We start from the raw sequence: 22170 nt of genomic DNA, 5'->3' as shown, positions 1-22170 counted from the left end.
TAATGAAAATATTAGTTTGATATTCTTTTTTTATGATGCATGTACATTATGCCTTGAGGATCTTATCTTCAGTATATGGAAAAAGTGTTCAGAGCAAATGAAATTTGAAATAAAACACTTTCTTTCTAGCAATGCTGATTATATTGAAAATATGCATGTAATGCAGAAATACTGGCTGCAAATTGTTGATAAATTACCATATAAAATCACTGAAATAGATGCACTTAATGACTGTGTTGACAAAGCCAACACTGTAGGTGTTAAATATTTCATTAACAAACTCAGTCAAGATGATAAAAATAAGATAGTTGTACCACTTGCTAAAAAAATATTCTATAAACGATTCCCAATATGTATGGCTTTAGAAATAAATCAGCGTCGAAATCCAATTGATGTAAATCAACACACTTCTAATTTATTATTTATTTTGGCACATCTAATTGGTACAAATGGACACACTTTTAATTTATTTCATCTTTTGGCACAAATGACAGAAGACGACAAAAATAAATTTTTAATTTCAAGTGGAATATGTATAATTTCACTATTGATTACAGAATGGCCCTGGAAATATTTGCTATTGGATTTGGATTATTTTGATGAAGAAACATATTATTGGATAATTGAAATCATTGTAGAAAGAATTGTTGATGACTATGATTTTTATAAAAAAATTGTTTATACTGATCTGTGGATGATATCTGAAATTTGGAAAAAAAATCCAAATCGTTTTAAAGAAAGTATTGCTGAAATTTGTTGGTCATGGGACAAACCAATGATGTTTAAACTAGAAGCTGTTACTCTTGTTACATCTGTTATTGATGATACTGATGGAGTGAATAAACTACGTTCAGAAATTTTTAATGGCTTTGAAATACATTGCAACGAACTTATTGACAAACAAAAATATGAAATTGTTGATCTTTATGTGAAAAATATACTATAAAATAATAGAAAAAATAAATCATATCAAGAATTACAACAATCACTAAATATAAATTAAACAAAAAAATCATAAAAATATTCATTTCAAAGAATAAGTCTAGAAAAATATATTGAAAAAGATACAAAACATTTCAATAGGGAATTTGTTTTTTTCAATTAATTTTAATCTGACGAAATTGTTGAAATTAAAAAAAACATTTAAAACATTCTTTTCTACGACTATTAACGTCCAAGTGTTTTTGTAAGTGATAGATATAATAATGTTAATTATTACTGAGAAATACCTGATAAATAAATTAGATAAAATATAAAAAAATGATCATACAGTTGCTGAAGCAACTGTGCCTTCCCTGCGGGGGGAATTTTAATTTCTTCTTTAATATATATCGAAATTCGTGACTACAAATTTATTTCATTCTCTTTCGTTACAATGATTATTGTTACAACTAAAATTTATTTAATTTTCATTCATTTTGCTTGTTCCTTCTAATGGGTCATCTCCATGTCCAGAATCGCTTTCTTCTAACCTTTTAAACTCTCCGTTTTTATTCATTTTGTTGTACTATGATTTTAGCCTGTCAATGTTAAATATTTATTACGAAATTGTCGAGTTCGATTTTATTTATTTTATTTACTTTTCTTCCGGTTGAATAAGGATTTAACGTTTTAGTTGTTGCTGAAGTCGTCGTTGTATTTTAATTTTTATATTCATTTATTTTCAATTCCTTTAATGCTATCACATCACCCTTTTTTCGCTAAGAAATTTTCTGCCTCTTCATTCCATAAGTTAGTCAATCTAAAATATATTTCCTTTGGTAAAATTATTATCTTTTGTTTAGTTTAATAAACTTTTTTTCATTTTAAATACATTTTGCTATGTATGTCGTCTTCAATATTTATTGTTCTTTATTTTAATAACCGTACTGACATTGCATAGTAAATTCTACTTTATTTATTGCTTTATTACATGATTGCGATGATATCATGTCATTATTGTGTGAATAGTTCTCTTTTTTTTTTTCGCTAAAATTAGCTTTTGCCTGCAAATGGTTTAGTATTGGTAGATAATACAATTTCTTGTATTTTTTAATCTCAGAAATTAATTTTTGGTATATTTTTCATTTTCCTCATCGTCATCGAATTTTATATTAGCTTCTACTGAAATCATTATTTCTTTATTATTTATTGATGGGTATTGTTTTCATTTATTTTTCACTAATCCTCAGCGTCGTATATATTTTTGTTTAACTTGAATATTTAATATCTTATCATGTTAATAATTTTTTTTAAATCTTTGTTGAAAAATCTTGTTTGTTAAATATGATTTTTCAAAACGATATTCTGCTATACTTTTCTTTTTGTTTACTCATATTTTCCTAATATTATTTTCCTTTATGGTATCGTATTTTTTCTTTATATTCAGTGTTTTCTATATTTTTATTTATTCGTTTTATATATTCTTTATTTTTTCTATATTTTTCTTCATTTCATATTCGCATCTTGTTTAGATTAATTAAGGGACTTAGAAAATGTTCAGGGGCATAATTGATATGTTCCATATTTATCGTTTTGATTTTTTATATTCAGTGCTTTTTCACATATTTTCGTTTATATTTACCACAGGATTTTTCTTTGATATTTTCTATATTCTCCTTTATATTTACTGATATTTTCCCATATTTATCATTTTTTTCTTTATGTTAGTGCTTTTCCTATTTCTTTTATATTTATATATTTTCCATATTTATCGTTTTTTCTTTATATTCAGTCTTTTTCTATATTTTCGTTTTATATTTACCGATTTTCTTTGATATTTTCCTATATTGTTCTCCTTCATATTTTACTATTTTCTAAATATTTATCGTTTTTCTTTATATTCAGTCACTTTTCTATATTTTCGTTTTATATTTACCGATTTTCTTTGATATTTTCCTATATATTCTTCTTTATATTTACTGATATTTTCCCATATTTATCGTTTATTTTTATATTCAGTCACTTTTCTTTGACATTTCTTTTGTATTTACTGATATTTTTCCATATTTATCGTTTTTTTCTTCATATTCAGTCACTTTTCTATATTTTCCTTTATATTTACCGATTTTTCTTTTATTTTGAATCTTTTTTCTTTATATTAGTAGTTTTCTATGACTTTTTCTTTATATTTTCCATATATATCGTATTGATTTAGATTAAGGGACTTAGAAATTTTTAAAGGTATCTACATGGTTGAGAATTAAAAGACTTAGAAAATTTTTTTTTTAGGACTGTCTAACTACCATAGTTTGGGGGTCCAGAAGAAAAGCGAAAACAATAGGAAATTAAAATTCCCTAAAAAAAAAAAAATGTATACACATATATTCATGTGCTATTAAAATAATATGTAACTTAAAAAAGGAAAAATATTGTTGTTAAATTTTCATCAATAAAATATCTGTGTGTTTAAAAAAAATTCATTCCTTTTTATCATAAATCTTGGATTTAATTTTAACCTTCCATTTTAGCACATAAGTTATATACTTTTAGTTTTACAATTGAGTAAATTTACAAGTTTTTTATTAAAGTATATTTTTTCTAGTATAAAATAAATTTCTTGATAAATAAATGCAATGTAAGGTATAAATAATGTAAATTTTTTATTTTCAGATTTGAAAGCTTCTGCATTAAGTATTTTCAGCATGTATCAGTACATGAAATTTGTACTGAAACTATTGTAAAAACAGCAGTATGAATTTTTATAAAAACATAATTTAAAAAAAAAAAAAACATTTCGAATATTTTTTTATTATTTTAATGTTAAACTATTATTTAATCATGAGATTTGATTTATTCAGGATTATCATCGTTCAAAATTATGAAAAAGTTTCGTCACTTGCTCAGTTAAAAAATAATACGTAAATCAAAAAACAATATTTTCTCATAGAATGTTATATGTTTCATAGAGGCATCTGCAAGAGGTCTCCAGACAAAAAACAGAGAAATAATCTTTTTCTCATATAAACATTTTTTTTTATTAGTTATCTTAGATTTCATTTTGGCATTTCATTTTGGCACAAAAGTTATACTTTTAACTAGTGTTGACGACGTTAATCGAACAGAATTTCCATGTTTTGGTGGACAGTAATTGTTATTTAATTATTATATAGATATACATAATAATTTAATTGTTAAGTAAGGTACAAGGTTTTTTATTAGAGCGTATATTTAAAAATTTCGTAATGTAATGTATAAATAATATAAAGTTGCATTTTTTTTTAAATTGGGAACCTTCTTTAATGAGTTTTTTTTAATATAATAATTATACTATTGGTATTAATATCGAATCGTTTATAAAAATTGCAATGAAACTATATTGTAAAAATTGTACTACTTGAATATTTGATGATTTTTTAAGAAAAACATCTGAAATATTATTCAATTATGAGATTCAATTTATTCAGGATTATCATTGTTTGAAATTATAGTTAATACGTAAATCAAAAATCGAGATTTTATCATAGAATATTATATTTCACTGAGGCATCTGCAAGAGGTCTCTATGTATAGATGAAAAAAAAAAAAAAAAAACAGAGAGAGATAATCTTGTTTCTCACTTGTCTCTCATATTCTTTTTCTCTCTCTCACTCCTCTTTTATAAATATATCAGTGCAAAACAGTGCAAAATAATATTTAAGTGATACACGTGCGAAACATAGTGATTTTTGGAGGTTAAAAAACTAATTTCATTGTTTACAAGCTGTTGTAAATAAATAAACAAAAAAATCATCATGGATATAAAACTTAAACTGGAATTAAATTTACAACAAATGGCATTAATTCGAGTAGCTGCGAATATATGGCTAAGTCGTCCAATGATTCGTGAAATATGTGATTTTTTGTCAAAGAATAACATCAAATATCTATCTCCTAGTGATGACAAATTCAAGATGAAAATAAGAGAATGGCTTACCGATATATTTGAAAAAGTTGATTCAATGAAATTACCTTATGTAATAAAAAAGGATTTACTGCATATTATGAAACCAGTTGGAGAAAATTTATTGGATTATCTTGCAAGACATACATGGCCACAAAGGGGTGATGCAGAACAGTCATTTCCTGGACTTGACGTTTATTGTAAGCACGTTGAATTTAATAGTTTTGGTAAAGTAGATGAAGTAAAAACATTTTTAAATATTTATAATGATAGTAAAAATATTAGTTTGCCATTATTTTTTTTGCATGCATGTGCATATTGCTTTGAGAATCTTATCCACAGTATATGGACAAAGTGTTCAAAACAAATAAAAAATACATTTAGATGCTTATTTTCGATCTATCTTGAATTTGGGAGTAATACGTTGAAAATTATGCAATACTGGATGCAAATCGTTGATAAAAACTGGATTCCAGTCATTGATAGAAATCAGTCATGGTTTAGCCAACCCACTGAAATAGATTTACTTGAAGACTGCGTTGAGAATGCCAACACTGCAGGTGTTAACTATTTCATTAACAAACTCAATCAAGATGATAAAAATAAGATAATTTTACCACTTGCTCAAAAACTATTAGAGCAACTAATCGAAAAAGGCTTGCTTCTTGGAACTCTAAATCAAAATCTACAACAGCACATTTGCAATTTATTTTCTCTTTTGGCACATATGACAGAAGACAACAAAAAACAATTTTTCTTTTTAAATGAAGAAAGAATAATTTTTCTTTTGACTCAACAATGGCCCTGGAAATATTTGCTATTGGATTTGGATTTTTTTGATAAAGAAATATATTATCGGATGATTAAAATCATTGTAGAAAAAATTGTTGATGATTATAATTTTTATAAAAAAACTGTCTATACTGATCTATGGATGATATCTGAACTTTGGAAAAAAAATCCAAGTTATTTTGAAGAAAGTATTGCTGAACTTTGTTGGTCATTGGAAAAACCAATAATGTTTAAACTACAAGCCGTTATTCTTGTTACATCTGTTATTGATGATACTGATGGAGTAAATAAGCTACGTTCAGAAATTTATAAAGGCTTTGAAATACATTGCAACGAACTTATTGATGAACAAAAATATGAAGTTGTTGATTTTTTCCTGGAAAATATACTTCAAAGTGATGAAGAAAGAAAATCATATAAAGCATTATTACATTCAAAAAATATTTGTTGTCAATTATTACTCTTCAAGTACTTTGATAACTTTGATAGATTTTTAAATTGGCGTTTTGATAATGATCATGTGCAAATAACACAATTTAAAAAAGATTTTACAGCTGATAGTGTTTTCATTACACTTTTATGTCGTGTGTTGAAAAAACGTGAAACTCATTTTGAAATACATATTGGAATATTATTTTTAATTCTTGACTTCGATCCTAGTTATCAAAAACAATTTAAACAAAGGCTCGTAGAAAATATTGATTTCAAAGCACATCTTCAAAAATATATTAAAGATGATCGAAAACATTTCAATCATATATTGACTTATTTTCAATTTTCATCTGAAGAAATCGTTAAAATTATAAAAAACATTTTAATAATTATACAACAATAATTTACCTCAATAATTTTTGCATTTTTTTTTACTATTATTGACTTTTAAATATTTCTGTAATTAATAGATATAATAATGTTATTTTCATATCTATTGATCAACAAAAATATAAAGTTGTTGATCTCCATCTGAGAAATATACTACAAAATTATCAAGAAAGGAAGTCATATTACAATCAAGATCTCAGAAAAAGGTTATTCATTCAGAAGCAGATCTTAGATATATTTTTTAAAAAATCTAATTTAATTTATATGGAATTGAATTTCTTTTTAACTTTCATCTGAATAAATTGTTGAAATTTACAGAAAAAACATTAAAATTTTAGTTTGTTTTATTTTTTTTTTACCTTTACCTTTGGTGCAAATATTAAATCGTACATGAAAATTGTACGGAAACAGAGATTCAGTTTATTCAGGATTATGATAGTTTAAAATTATGAAAGAGTGGTGTCACTTTTTCAAATAGAAAAAAACACATAACTTAATTTATGATATCAAAAAACAAATTCACATCATTTCTTTATTTTGTGATGTAATTAGAGCCCAATATTATGCTCTATCAACTTTCCTCATTACTGCGCAGTGTCATGCGTAGAGAAAGATAATTTTGACAGGTAAATTTCGTCAATTAAAAATACTGAATCAAAGACAATCAAAGACATTAGTAGTATTTAAAAAAAAAAATATATATATATATGAATTCATGTGACTCGAGTTAATTGAGTTAAACTTTATTATGCTACAATTATACTTTGTTTATCAACAATTAGTACGAAAGCAGTTGTATCTGTAGCTAGTGGAGCTGCTCTGACTCAACATCAGGCAACTTTTTTGTTAATAGTGATACAATTATTACTATTAGACTGTCAATTTATAGTTAATTTGTATTTAATATATATTTTAATCCGAGTGCATTCGCTTCCAAAAAAAAAAATATAAACATATATACTCATTCACTTTAAGGTTGAAAAAATAAGTTAAGGAATTTAATAAACGAAAATTAATGAATTATTTCGCGTATGTTTGAAAATTTAATAAAGCTGTGTTTCCAATTTTCATACATTTATTGATTTATTATAAATTTATCGCAATTTATCGTATCGACACGTACTGTATTTATAAATGTGCGGCGCCACTTTATGGCTGATGCGGGTGATGCCCGTCTCTGTTTGTTTTCATGTCATTTTCTAATTTCTTTCTCTCTCGTCTTTTGTGAATGTATCATTGCAAAATAATATTGAAGTGAAACACGTGTGAAACCCAGTGATTGTTTATAAGGTTATAATAATAATTTAAGCTTTTTATAAATTGTTTTAATTTAATAAACAAAAGAATCATCATGGTTTTAGAATTTAAACTGGAATCAAATTTACAACAATTGGCATCAATTCGAGTAGCTGCAAATATATGGCGAAGTCGTCCAATGATTGATAAAATGAGTAATTTTTTCTCGAACAATAACATCAGCTATGAAACTCATTGTGTTGCTACATTCGAGGTGGAAATGAAAAAATGGTTTATCGATACATTTAAACAAGTTGATTCAATGAATTTACCTCATGCAATAAAAAATGATTTACTGTATGTTATGAGACCAGTTGGAGAAAATTTATTGGATTATCTTGTACGTACATCGACAAAATGGAGTGGATTTTTTAGACATAATATTCCTGGACTTGACGTTTATTGTAAGCACATTGAATTTGATTGTTTTGGAAGAGTAGATGAAGTAAAAACATTTTTAAATATTTACAATGCTAGTGAAAATTTTAATGTGATATTCTTGTTTTATGAAGCATGTACATTATGCCTTGAGGATGTTATCCACAGTACATGGAACAAATGTTCAGAACATGAGAAATCTAATTTTCAACTCTCATTTTCTACCCCTCGTGGTTTGCATTATGGTAATATCCATTCAATGCAACAATACTGGATGCAATTCGTTGATAAAAATCAGTCGTCGCTTTCAACTGAAGCCACTGAAATAGATGCACTTAAATACTGTGTTAAAAAAGCCAACAATGTAGGTTTTAAATATTTCATAAACAAACTTAGTCAAGATGATAAAAATAAGATAATTTTACCACTTGCTCAAGAACAATTAGAACAAAGAATCGAATGTCTAATTGTTCTACTTCCAAAACGAAAACTACAACAGCTCGTTTGTAATTTATTTTCTCTTTTGGCACACATGACAGAAGACAACAAAAATCAATTTTTCATTTTAAATAAACAAAGAATAATTTTTCTAATGATTAAAGAATGGCCCTGGAAATATTTGTTATTGGATTTGGATTATTTTGATAAAGAAACATATGATTGGTTGATTAAAATCATTGTAGAAAGAATTGTTGATGATTATGATTTTTATAAAAAAATTGTTTATACTGATCTGTGGATGATATCTGAGATTTGGAAAAAAAATCCAAATCGTTTTAAAGAAAGTATTGCTGAAATTTGTTGGTCATGGGACAAACCAATGATGTTTAAACTAGAAGCTGTTACTCTTGTTACATCTGTTATTGATGATACTGATGGAGTGAATAAACTACGTCCAGAAATTTGTCAAGGCTTTGAAAAACATTGCAACGAATTTATTGACAAACAAAAATATGAAGTTGTTGATCTTTATATGAAAAACATACTACAAAATGATGGAGAAAGAAAACCATATGAAGAATTATTACAATCACAGAATATAAATTAAACAAAGCTCATAAAAAATTGTTATTTTCAAGAAAACATCTTGGAAAATATATTAAAAAAGATACAAAACATTTCAATTGGAAAATTTTTTTTTTCATTAATTTCAACCTGTAAAAATTGTTGAAATTGAAAAAACTTGTAAATAATTTTATATCAATAATTTTTTGTATTTTTTTCTACTATTATTAACCTCTAAGTAATTTCGTAGATAATAGATATAATAATGTTATTTTTTTTACTGAGAAATACTTTATAAGTAAATTAAATTAAATAAAAAAAATATATACACAAATATTCATGTGATATTAAATATGTAACTTATTAAAAAAATAAATAATATTATTGTTAAATTTTCATCAATTAAATATCTTTGTGTTTATAAACATTTCTTATTTATCATTAATCGTGGTTTCAATTTTATCCTTTTATTTTAGCACATAAGTTATATACTTCTAGCTGGACGATTGTAAATTTACAAGTTCCTTCTTAAAGTATATTTTTTCTAGGATAAAATAAATTTCTTGATACATAAATGTAATGTAAAATTATAATGTAATGTATAATGTAAAATTGCATTTTTTTTTTTTTATCGGAAAATTTCAACATGTATCAATACATGGAAATTGTGCTAAAACTGTTGTATGAATACTTTTATAAAATCATTAATTTTTCAAATAACATTCGAAATGTTTTATAATTTTTCTAATGTTAAAACATTATTTAATTATGAGATTCTATATTTATCCACGTTTATTATCATTTAAAATAATGAAAGCATATGATGTGAAACACAGGATTCAAATATTATTCTTTTATTTTGTGATGAATAATTAACTGCAGCAACGGTGAATATTGATCGAAGAATTTATAACATACAGTAATCAATTAATTAAGTTTCGTATGTTTTAATTTTTTTCTTGAACTAGTTTTTTGATAGAAAATATTGTTAAATTTTTATCAATAAAATGTCTATGTGTTTATAAACATTTCTTTTTATCATTATTAATCTTAGACTTAATTTTGGCCCTTTATTTTGGCACAAAGGTTATACCTTTAACTAGTGTTGACGAAGTTAATCGAAAAGAATTTCCATGTTTTGGCGGACAACAAGTTATTGCGTTTCTTAAGTAAAGTCCTTGTAGAAAGAATTGTTGATGATTATAATGTCTATAAAAACATTGTTTATACTGATCTGTGGATGATATATCTGAACCTATTCTTGTTGCATTTGTTATTGTTGATACTGATAAAGTATTATTATAAACAATTTTTCTTTAAAATTAAAGTTTAAAATTAAATTTTAATTTGTATTAAATAATAAATTGTAAAATTATTTATTAATTTCTTTTCTATTCCTATAATAATCAAATATAAAACAGGATTTATTTACAACTTCTAAAAATAATTTGAATACATGTTTTTTTTATTCATGTTCGTCGAATTTTGATATCATTTTTTCACCCCAATGCTACAATATAAATAAAAAAATAATTGAAATAAAAGTCAAAACAATATAAATAAAATAAAAAAATAAATTATGAATTCTAAATTTACTCGTACTAAGAGTTGGACAAGTAACCAATCTTGAAGAATCATGTAAATTGGTATAAATACTCTACTGCTAACATTACCCTTGCCAATTTGTACATTATTTGTATTTCAGTTGTATTTTATTAATATTCTGGTTTTATTTTATAACAAATTGGTTTGCAAACCAGATATACCAAGTAAATATCGAAATTTTTGTGTAACTCGTTGTTAAACTATAACATTTGTCAATAATTTAGATCATTACTTTTGATTAATTGGATGACACAGCAATAATGCTGTGAAATTAATCTAGACTGTTAATTAATTTATTTGTCTACATCCTTTCCTTAGATAAATTACATAAATTATTAATATATCAGCGTTGAAAGAATAAGTTGAAGAATTTAATAAACGAGAATTAATTAATTATTTTGCGTATGTTTGAGAATAATTTTAGTTGAATTACTTTTTTAGTATTGATGGAATTTAATAAAGGTGTGTTTCCAGTTTTCATACATCACATTTATCATATATTTATCGCAATTTATCGTAATGTGTGGCGCCACTTTATGGCTGATAGGGGTGATGCCCGTATTAGCTTATTATTATTTACATTATATAAACAAAGAATAATTTCTCTAATGATTAAAGAATGGCCTTGGAAATATTTGCTATTGGATTTGGATTATTTTGATAAAGAAACATATGATTGGTTGATTAAAACCATTGTAGAAAGAATTGTTGATGATTATGATTTTTATAAAAAAATTGTTTATACTGATCTGTGGATGATATCTGAAATTTGGAAAAAAAATCCAAATCGTTTTAAAGAAAGTATTGCTGAAATTTGTTGGTCATGGGACAAACCAATGATGTTTAAACTAGAAGCTGTTACTCTTGTTACATCTGTTGTTGATGATACTGATGGAGTGAATAAACTACGTTCAGAAATTTTTAATGGCTTTGAAATACATTGCAACGAACTTATTGACAAACAAAAATATGAAATTGTTGATCTTTATGTGAAAAATATACTATAAAATGATAGAAAAAATAAATCATATCAAGAATTACAACAATCACAAAATATAAATTAAACAAAAAAATCATAAAAATATTTATTTCAAAGAATACATCTAGAAAAATATATTGAAAAAGATACAAAATATTTCAATTGGAAATTTGTTTCTTTTAAACAATTTTAATCTGAAGAAATTGTTGAAATAAAAAAAAGAACATTGAAAACATTCTTTTCTACGACTATTAACGTCCAAGTATTTTTGTAATTAATAGATATAATAATGTTATTTTTAATTACTGAGGAATATAAAATATATAAAATAAAATAAAAAAAATATATACACATATATTCATGTGATATTAAATATGTAACTTATCGTAAAAATAAAAAATATTATTGTTAAATTTTCATCAATAAAATATCTGTGTGTGTTTAAAAACATTCCTTTTTATCATAGTCTTGGATTTAATTTTAACCTTCTATTTTAGCACATAAGTTATATACTTTTAACTGGAAAATTGAGTAAATTTACAAGATTTTTATTAAAGTATATTTTTTCCAGTATAAAATAAAATTCTTGATACACAAATGTAATGTAAGGTATAAATAATGTAAAATTTTTATTTTTAGATTTGAAAGCTTCTGTATTAAGTATGTTCAACATGTGTCAGTACATGAAACTTGTACTGAAACTATTGTAAAAACTGCAGTATGAATTTTTATAAAAACATGACTTGAATTTTGGCATTTTTTTTTTGGCTCAAAAGTTATACTTATAACTAGTGTTGACGACGTTAATCGAACAGAATTTCCATGTTTTGGTGGACAGTAATTGTTATTTAATTATTATATAGATATACATAATAATTTAATTGTTAAGTAAGGTACGAGTTTTTTTATTAGAGCGTATATTTTAAAATTTCGTAATGTAATGCATAAATAATATAAAGTTGCATTTTTTTTTAGATTGGTAAGCTTCTTTAATGAGTTATTTTCAATTTAATAATTACTATTGGAATCGTACATAAAAATTGCAATGAAACTATATTGTAAAAATTGTACTACTTATATATTTGATGATTTTTTAAGAAAAACATTTGAAATATTTTTTAATTATTTCAATGTAAATATATTATTCAATTATGGGATTCAATTTATTCAGGATTATCATTGTTTGAAATTATAGTAAATACGTAAATCAAAAATCGATATTTTCTCATAGAATATTATATTTCACAGAGTCATCTGCAAGAGGTCTCTATGTATAGACAAAAAAAAAAAAACAGAGAGATAATCTTGTTTCTTACTTGTCTCTCATATTCTCTTTCTCTTTCTCTCTCTCTCTCTCTCTCTCTCTCTCTCTCTCTCTCTCTCTCTCTCACCCTCCTCTTTTATAAATATATCAGTGCAAAACAGTGCAAAATAATATTTAAGTGATACACGTGCGAAACATAGTGATTTTTTGAGGTTAAAATACTAATTTCATTGTTTACAAATTGTTTTAAATAAATAAACAAAAAAATTATCATGGATATAAAACTTAAACTGGAATTAAATTTACAACAAATGGCATTAATTCGAGTAGCTGCAAATATTTGGCTAAGTCGTCCAATGATTCGTGAAATATGTGATTTTTTGTCAAAGAATAACATCAAATATCTATCTCCTAGTGATGACAAATTCAAGATGAAAATAAGAGAATGGCTTACCGATATATTTGAAAAAGTTGATTCAATGAAATTACCTTATGTAATAAAAAAGGATTTACTGCATATTATGAAACCAGTTGGAGAAAATTTATTGGATTATCTTGCAAGACATACATGTCCACAAAGGGGTGATGCAGAACAGTTATTTCCTGGACCTGACGTTTATTGTAAACACATTGAATTTGATTGTTTTGGAAGAGTAGATAAAGTAAAAACATTTTTAAATATTTACAATGCTAATGAAAATTTTAGTATGCTATTCTTTTTTTATGGAGCATGTACATATTACCTTGAGGATCTTATCTTCAGTATATGGAACAAGTGTTCAAAACTAATAAATAATACATTTAGATCCGTACTTTCGATCAATTTTGAATTTGGAAGTAATACGTTGAAAATTATGCTATACTGGATGCAAATCGTTGATGAAGGCTGGACTCAAGTCATTGATGAAAAATATTCCAAGTATCGACCTTTGTATGCAGTTTATAAACCCACTGAAATAGATTTACTTGAAGACTGCGTTGAGAATGCCAACACTGCAGGTGTTAACTATTTCATTAACAAACTCAATCAAGATGATAAAAATAAGATAATTTTACCACTTGCTCAAAAACTATTACAGCAACCAATCGAAAAAGGCTTGCTTTTTTTAACTCCAAGTCAAAATCTACAACAGCACATTTGCAATTTATTTTCTCTTTTGGCACATATGACAGAAGACAACAAAAAACAATTTTTCTTTTTAAATGAAGAAAGAATAATTTTTCTTTTGACTCAACAATGGCCCTGGAAATATTTGCTATTGGATTTGGATTTTTTTGATAAAGAAATATATTATCGGATGATTAAAATCATTGTAGAAAAAATTGTTGATGATTATAATTTTTATAAAAAAACTGTCTATACTGATCTATGGATGATATCTGAACTTTGGAAAAAAAATCCAAGTTATTTTGAAGAAAGTATTGCTGAACTTTGTTGGTCATTGGAAAAACCAATAATGTTTAAACTACAAGCCGTTATTCTTGTTACATCTGTTATTGATGATACTGATGGAGTAAATAAGCTACGTTCAGAAATTTATAAAGGCTTTGAAATACATTGCAACGAACTTATTGATGAACAAAAATATGAAGTTGTTGATTTTTTCCTGGAAAATATACTTCAAAGTGATGAAGAAAGAAAATCATATAAAGCATTATTACATTCAAAAAATATTTGTTGTCAATTATTACTCTTCAAGTACTTTGATAACTTTGATAGATTTTTAAATTGGCGTTTTGATAATGATCATGTGCAAATAACACAATTTAAAAAAGATTTTACAGCTGATAGTGTTTTTATTACACTTTTATGTCGTGTGTTAAAAAAATATGAAACTCATTTTGAAATACATATTGGAATATTATTTTTAATTCTTGACTTCGATCCTAGTTATCAAAAACAATTTAAACAAAGGCTCGTAGAAAATATTGATTTCAAAGCACATCTTCAAAAATATATTAAAGATGATCGAAAACATTTCAATCATATATTGACTTATTTTCAATTTTCATCTGAAGAAATCGTTAAAATTATAAAAAACATTTTAATAATTATACAACAATAATTTACCTCAATAATTTTTGCATTTTTTTTTTTTTACTATTATTGACTTTTAAATATTTCTGTAATTATTAATAGATAAAATAATGTTATTTTTATATCTATTGATCGACAAAAATATAAAGTTGTTGATCTTCATCTGAGAAGTATACTACAAAATTATCAAAAAAGGAAGTCATATTACAATCAAGATCTCATAAAAAGGTTTCATTCAGAAGCAGATCTTAGATATATTTTTTAAAAAATCTAATACAATTTATATGGAATTGAATTTCTTTTTAATTTTTATCTGAATAAATTGTTGAAATTTAAAGAAAAAACATTAAAATTTTAGTTTGTTTTTTTATTTTACATTTACATTTGGTACAAATATCGAATGGTACATGAAAATTGTACTGAAACTATTGTATAAATTGTACTATTTATTTTTCATTTATTTCAATGTTAAAATATCGAAAATATAATTTAATTATGAGATTCAATTTATTCAGGATTATCATCGTTCGGAATTATGAAAGAGTTGTGTCACTTGCTCAGTTAGAAAAAAAACATATTAGCTATATCATGTCAAAAACAGAATTCAAATCAGAACTTAATTTAATCCTTTATCAGCTTTACTCATTAGTCATTACTGCGCAGAGTCATGCGTAGAAAAAAATAATTTCGACAGGTAAATTTCGTCAATGACCAATTTAAAAATACTAAATCAAAGACATTAGTATAATATGATCTATTTTAGCATCACTTTTTTTAAATTATCATCTGCAATTGAACTTGCTATTTATTTAATATTTTTTCGACGTTTAGATATTAAGTATCGTTTCCATCATACGATTTGTAAAGGCGCCTTAAATCAATGTTGTAAACCAGACAGGCATCTTGTAGATTATACATACACATGTGCGAAATCCAGTGATTGTTTGAGGTTATAATAATACTTCCTTTTTATAAATTGTTTTGAATCAACAAACAAAATAAATTATCATGGGTACAAAATTTAAACTGGAATTAAATTTACAACAAATGGCATCAATTCGAATAGCTGCAAATATATGGCTAAGTCGTCCACGAATTGCTAAAATAAGTGCTTTATTTTTATCAAGGAAAACCAATGAACCAAACTTTCTTAATCAAAATAGAATCAAAATAGAAATGAGCAAACAGTTTATCGATATATTTGAACGAGTTGACTCAATGAAATTACCTTATGCTATAAAAAATGATTTACTGTATGTTATGAGACCAGTTGAAGAAAATTTATTGGATTATCTGGAACGTACATGTAAAAAATGCGATAATCTAACCATAGGTAAACACTTTCCTACAATTGAAAAATTTTGTAAATACATTGAATTTGATTGTTTTGGAAGAGTAGATGAAGTAAAAACATGTTTGAATATTTACAATGCTAATGATGAAAATTTTAGTTTGCCATTCTTGTTTTATGAAGCATGTACATATTGCATTGAGGACATTATCTACAGTACATGGAACAAGTGTTCAGAACATATGAAATTCGAGATTCAGATGACACTTAGTAAGGCTGGAAAATCTTTGTTGATTGTGAACTATTGGATTCAATTCGTTGATAAAAGACACTCAATATTTACAACTGAAACCACTGAAATAGATGCACTTGAATACTGTGTTGAAAGAGCCAACACTGTAGGTGTTAAATATTTCATTAACGAACTCAGTCAAGATGATAAAAATAAGATAATTTTACCACTTGTTAAAGAAGGATTGGTACGTGGAGTCGGATATCTGATTGGTCTACTTCCAAAACTAGAAGCAAAACAGCACGTTTGTAATTTATTTTTCATGTTGGCACACATGACAGAAGTCAACAAAAATCAATTATTCATATTATATAAACCAAGAATAACTTTACTTTTCAGTAAAGAATGGCCCTGGAAATATTTGCTATCAGATTTGGATTATTGTGATAATGAATTATATAGGTTAATTAAAATCATTGTAGAAAGAATTGTTGATGATTATGATCGTTATAAAAAAATTGTTTATACTGATCTGTGGATGATACCTGAAATTTGGAAAAAATGTTCAGATAATTTTGGAAAAAGTATTGTTGAAATTTGTTGGTCAATAGATAAATCAATAATGTTTAAACTACAAGCCGTTATTCTTGTTACATCTGTTATTGATGATACTGATGGAGTGAATAAACTACGTCCAGAAATTAGTAAAGGCTTTGAACTATATTACAACGATTTATTTGACAAACAAAAATATGAAGTTGTTGATCTTTATCTGAAAAATATACTACAAAATGATGAAGAAAGAAAACCATATGAAGAATAATTACAATCAAAATAATCTCATAAAAAAGTTTTATTCAAAATTGCATCTTGGATATATATTTAAAAAGATCTAAAACATTATATACTTATATACTGAACTTTATTTTTTCTAATTTTCATCTGAATAAATTGTCGAAATTTTAGTTTGTTGTTTTCTTTTTATACCTATACTTTTGGTACAAATATGAAATTGTAATAAAATTACTAAACAAATTGTACTATATATATACTTTTATAAAGTCATGATTTTTTAAAAAACATTCGAAATTTTTTTAAAATACTATTCAATTATGAGATTCAATTTATTCGGGATTATCATCGTTTAAAATTATAAAAAATTGGTGTCACTTGCTAAGTTTAAAAAAAAACACATAAGTAGCTTTATGATATCAAAAACAAAATTCAAATTATTGCTTTATTTTGTGGTGTAATCAGAACTCAATTGTTATGCTTTATCAACTCTACTCGGTACTGCGCAGTGTCATGCGTAGAAAAAGATAATTTTGACAGGTAAAATTTCGTCAATTAAAGATATTAAATCAAAGACATTAGTATAATATATTTAATGTTCTATTTTAACACCACTTTTTTCAAATTATCATCTGCAATTGAACTTGCTCTATTTATTTATTGTTATTTGACGCGTTTAGGTATAAAGTATCGTTTCCATCATACGATTTGTAAATGCGCCTTGAAGCAATGTTGTAAACCAGACACTAGACAGGCTTCCCGTACCCACGTGTCATATTGTGTCAAACCATATGATCCATATGATGTTATTGTTTTGAATTAACAAAAACAATAACAATAAAATATTCCGGATCTACATATTGAAGCTCACCAGCTCCAAACTCTTCTTTAACAAATGTTTCGTTGTTAATTAAATTAATAACAAAATGAGCACTGCAAAAAAGTTTGATCAACAATCATTTTTTCAAGAAATATATTCTGACAGTAAACAAGAAAATGTTATATTTAAATCAGGTAACATATTTTTTATTAATAATGATATTGTTGTTTAACTAATTCTACTGTGTTTTAAATTTTTTAAAGACAAAAAAATAATATCTGAATCATCACACACATCAATATGGAATACTCTGGCTTCCATCCACAATATCAAATCAACACTCAAAGAAATATTTTTACCTGAAGGATTTCCACACAGTGTTCATCCTGACTATGTTGCCTATCAAATATGGGACACAGTTCAGGTAAATTTATAACACTCAATTGTCCTTCAAATGAATCATAGTAAAATTAATTTAAATACAGGCATTTGCAAGTACAATACTTGGAAATTTAACGACTTATTCAATACTGGAAAGTGTTGGTGTTGGTAACACAAATAAAACTCCACTAGCAGCAACAATAGCATGGATATTAAAAGATGGTACTGGAATGATTGGACGTATTGTATTTTCTTGGCAAACTGGGTAAACCAAGTAAATTATTTTAAAACAACATCATTTATAATTTACAATTTTAAATTTATATTTTTGCAGTACTCAACTTGATTCACAATGCAAAAAATGGAGACTATTTGCTGATGTATTAAATGATCTTGCAATGGGACTTGAATTAATGTTACTTTATTATGCTACATCTTATACAACAATTATACTTTGTCTATCAACAAGTATGAAAGCAGTTGTGTCTGTAGCTGGTGGAGCTACACGAGCTGCTCTTACTCAACATCAGGTACTTGTTACTCAACTATCAGACTATTTGTTAAATAAAAAAATTATTTATTCATAAAATTATATATCTTGGTTTATAGGCTCTTAATAATAATATTTGCGATGTCTCAGCAAAAGATGGAAGCCAAGAAACACTTGTCAACTTGGTTGCTTCAACTTTTGGTATTTTCCTACTTTCTGTGGTTCCTTCAACGTAAGCATAAAATTACTATTTGATAACATCTAGAGGTACAATATATTATTATAATTATAATATTTGTTGTCTTTTCTTTTAGGTACTTTATGTTTTTGTACATTTTGTTTGTTACTTTACATATCTATGCAAATTATTCAGCTATTAGAGCGTTGAGATTGAGCTCATTGAATGAAGATCGTCTTGCATTGATACTTGATCGTTATATTGATGAATCACACTTAGCTAGTGTTGACGAAGTTAATCAAAAAGAATCTCTATTTTTTGGTGGACAATTAAGTAAATTTATAAATTATTTTTTCCAGTATAAAATAAATTTCTATGCATATAAATTTTCATTTTTTATTTGAATTTTTTTAGCAAAACAAATGTGTGGATTCGAAATTTCAATTGGAGCATCTTTAGCAAGTATTTTTAAAAATAAAAAAAGCAATCATTTGGAAAGTGAATATTTTGAAGAGATTGTTTATCGTTTTCGTGATGAAAAATATTTAATTTATCCAGTTATTGAAGATAAAAAAATTTATATTGCTCTGAGGAAGGATGCTCAATATTTGGATATTTTAAAGGCATTTTTTACTTCGTATTATTATGGATTGATAATAAGTGCACAATTGGGAAATGAGAAAATGATTTATAAGTTAATTGTCAATAAACTTGGCCCTCGTACGATTACATATAATCAGATGTATGATAAAAAATACTGGGCAGCTGGTAACAAAAATAATTTGGCATTGCAGACAATGAAGCATTTTGATAGTATAATAAATAAAGACTTTGAGTCGTGGTATGAATTGTTACAAAAAAGTGGTAAGTGGTTGTAATTAGTAAATGTTTTTAGATTCAAGAATTAGCAAATAATGTAAAATTACATATTTTTTTTAGATTGGAAACATGAAGTTAATCATTTACCTGTTGCTGGCTGGAAAGCCAACTGGCAAACTTGAAATTGCTTGAAATATTCGAAATCCAAATGTTGGCTTGAACCTGAGTGTATTCATATCCACAAAAAAAAAAATATAAACATAAACAAAGGACCATGTTTTTAATTTTTTAAATGAGTAAATCAACAATCAATGAGCAAATGATTGAATGAATGATTAATATCAGTTGAAAAAATATATTAAAGAATTTAACATACGAAAATTAATTAATTTTTTTGCGTATGTTTCAATTAATTTTTGGGGAATTACTTTTTTAGATTTTTTAGTTTTGTTGAAATTTTATGAAGGCGTATTTCCAATTTTCATATATAGGTCACTTGACCATCAACATGATTCTATAAATAAATGTTTAACATCACTTTATGGCTGATGTGGGGGATGCTTATCTCTATTTGATTTTATGTCATTCTCTAATCTCTTTCTCTCTTTATAAATATTTCTTTCTTTATAAATATATCATTGTAAAATATTTAAGTGATAAACGTTTGGATAACCCAGTGATTGTTTATGAGGTTATAAGAATAATTTCTTTTTATAAATTGTTTTAAGTTAATAAACAAAAAAAAATCATCATGGATATAAAATTAAAACTGGAATTAAATTTACAACAAATGGCATTAATTCGAGTAGCTGCAAATATATGGCTAAGTCGACCAATGATTGCTAAATCAAGTGATTTTGTTGGGTTTGATTACATGAAATTAGGGTCTACCTTTGATGATAAAATCAAGCCAAAATTTAGAGAATCGCTTATTGATATATTTGAACAAGTTGATTCAATGAAACTACCTGTTGCAATAAAGAAAAATTTACTGCAAATTATGAAACCAGTTGGAGAAAATTTATTGGATTATTTTAGACGTGCATCTGAAAAATGGGATAATCCATTTATAGGTGAACACTTTCCTACAATTGAAAAGTTTTGTAAATACATTGAATTTGATTGTTTTGGTAAAGTAGATGAAGTAAAAACATTTTTAAATATTTACAATGCTAATGATGAAAATTTTAGTTTGCCATTCTTTTTTTATGAAGCATGTACATATTGCCTTGAGGATATTATCTACAGTGTATGGAACAAGTGTTCAGAAGCAATAAAATTTGCAATTAAATTGACATTTAGTACTGCTGAAAAAATGCTTTTCCATGTGGAATATTGGATGCAATTTGTTGATAAAAATCAATCGTGGTTTACAACTAAAGCTACTGAAATAGATGCACTTGAATACTGTGTTGAAAGAGCTAACACTGTAGGTGTTAAATATTTCATTAACAAACTCAGTCAAGATGATAAAAATATGGTAATTGTACCACTTGCTCAAAGACTATTGAAACGAGGAATTGGCGGATATATGTTTGATCTATTTCCAAGTCGAAATCTAAAACAGCACACTTGTAATTTATTTTCTCTTTTGGCACACATGACAGAAAACGACAAAGTAAAATTTTTCTTTTTTAATAAACAAAGAATAATATTTGCTTTGACTAAAGAATGGCCCTGGCAATATTTGCTATTGGATTTGAATTATTTTAATGAAGCCATTTGTAGTTGGTCAATTCAAACCATTGTTGATGATTATGATTTTTATAAAAAAACTGTTTATACTGATCTGTGGGTGATGTCGGAAATTTGGAAAAAAAATCCATATCGTTTTAAAGAAAGTATTGCCGAAATTTGTTGGTCAATATATAAATCAATAATGTTTAAACTACAAGCCGTTATTCTTGTTACATCTGTTATTGATGATACTGATGGAATAAATAAACTACGTCCAGAAATTTGTCAATGCTTTGAAATGCATTGCAACACATTTATTGGCGGACAAAAATATGAAGTTGTTGATCTGTATCTGAAAAATATACTTCAAAGTGATGAAGAAAGTAAAATATTTGTAGTATTATCACTTTCAAAAAATATTTGTGGTGGATTATTACTCTCCAAGTACTT

At 25.5% G+C, this 22170-nt stretch overlaps 1 protein-coding gene across 1 annotated transcript; it reads left to right on the top strand.

The window, feature by feature from the left end:
• Positions 1–18069: 18069 nt before the first annotated feature.
• Positions 18070–21053, top strand: LOC122855208 (RUS family member 1-like). The gene is made up of 8 exons (XM_044156401.1): positions 18070–18369; positions 18439–18599; positions 18661–18821; positions 18891–19086; positions 19166–19278; positions 19361–19557; positions 19639–20088; positions 20164–21053. Exons 1-8 carry the CDS (start codon positions 18282–18284, stop codon positions 20223–20225), a joined length of 1428 nt encoding a protein of 475 aa, XP_044012336.1. The 5' UTR covers positions 18070–18281; the 3' UTR covers positions 20226–21053.
• Positions 21054–22170: the final 1117 nt, after the last annotated feature.

Source organism: Aphidius gifuensis, linkage group LG4 (genome assembly GCF_014905175.1).
Source record: "Aphidius gifuensis isolate YNYX2018 linkage group LG4, ASM1490517v1, whole genome shotgun sequence".
Taxonomy (NCBI): Eukaryota; Metazoa; Arthropoda; class Insecta; order Hymenoptera; family Braconidae; genus Aphidius; species Aphidius gifuensis.
Note: the sequence above shows the minus strand (reverse complement) of the source record. Positions and strands in the feature narration are given on the sequence as shown.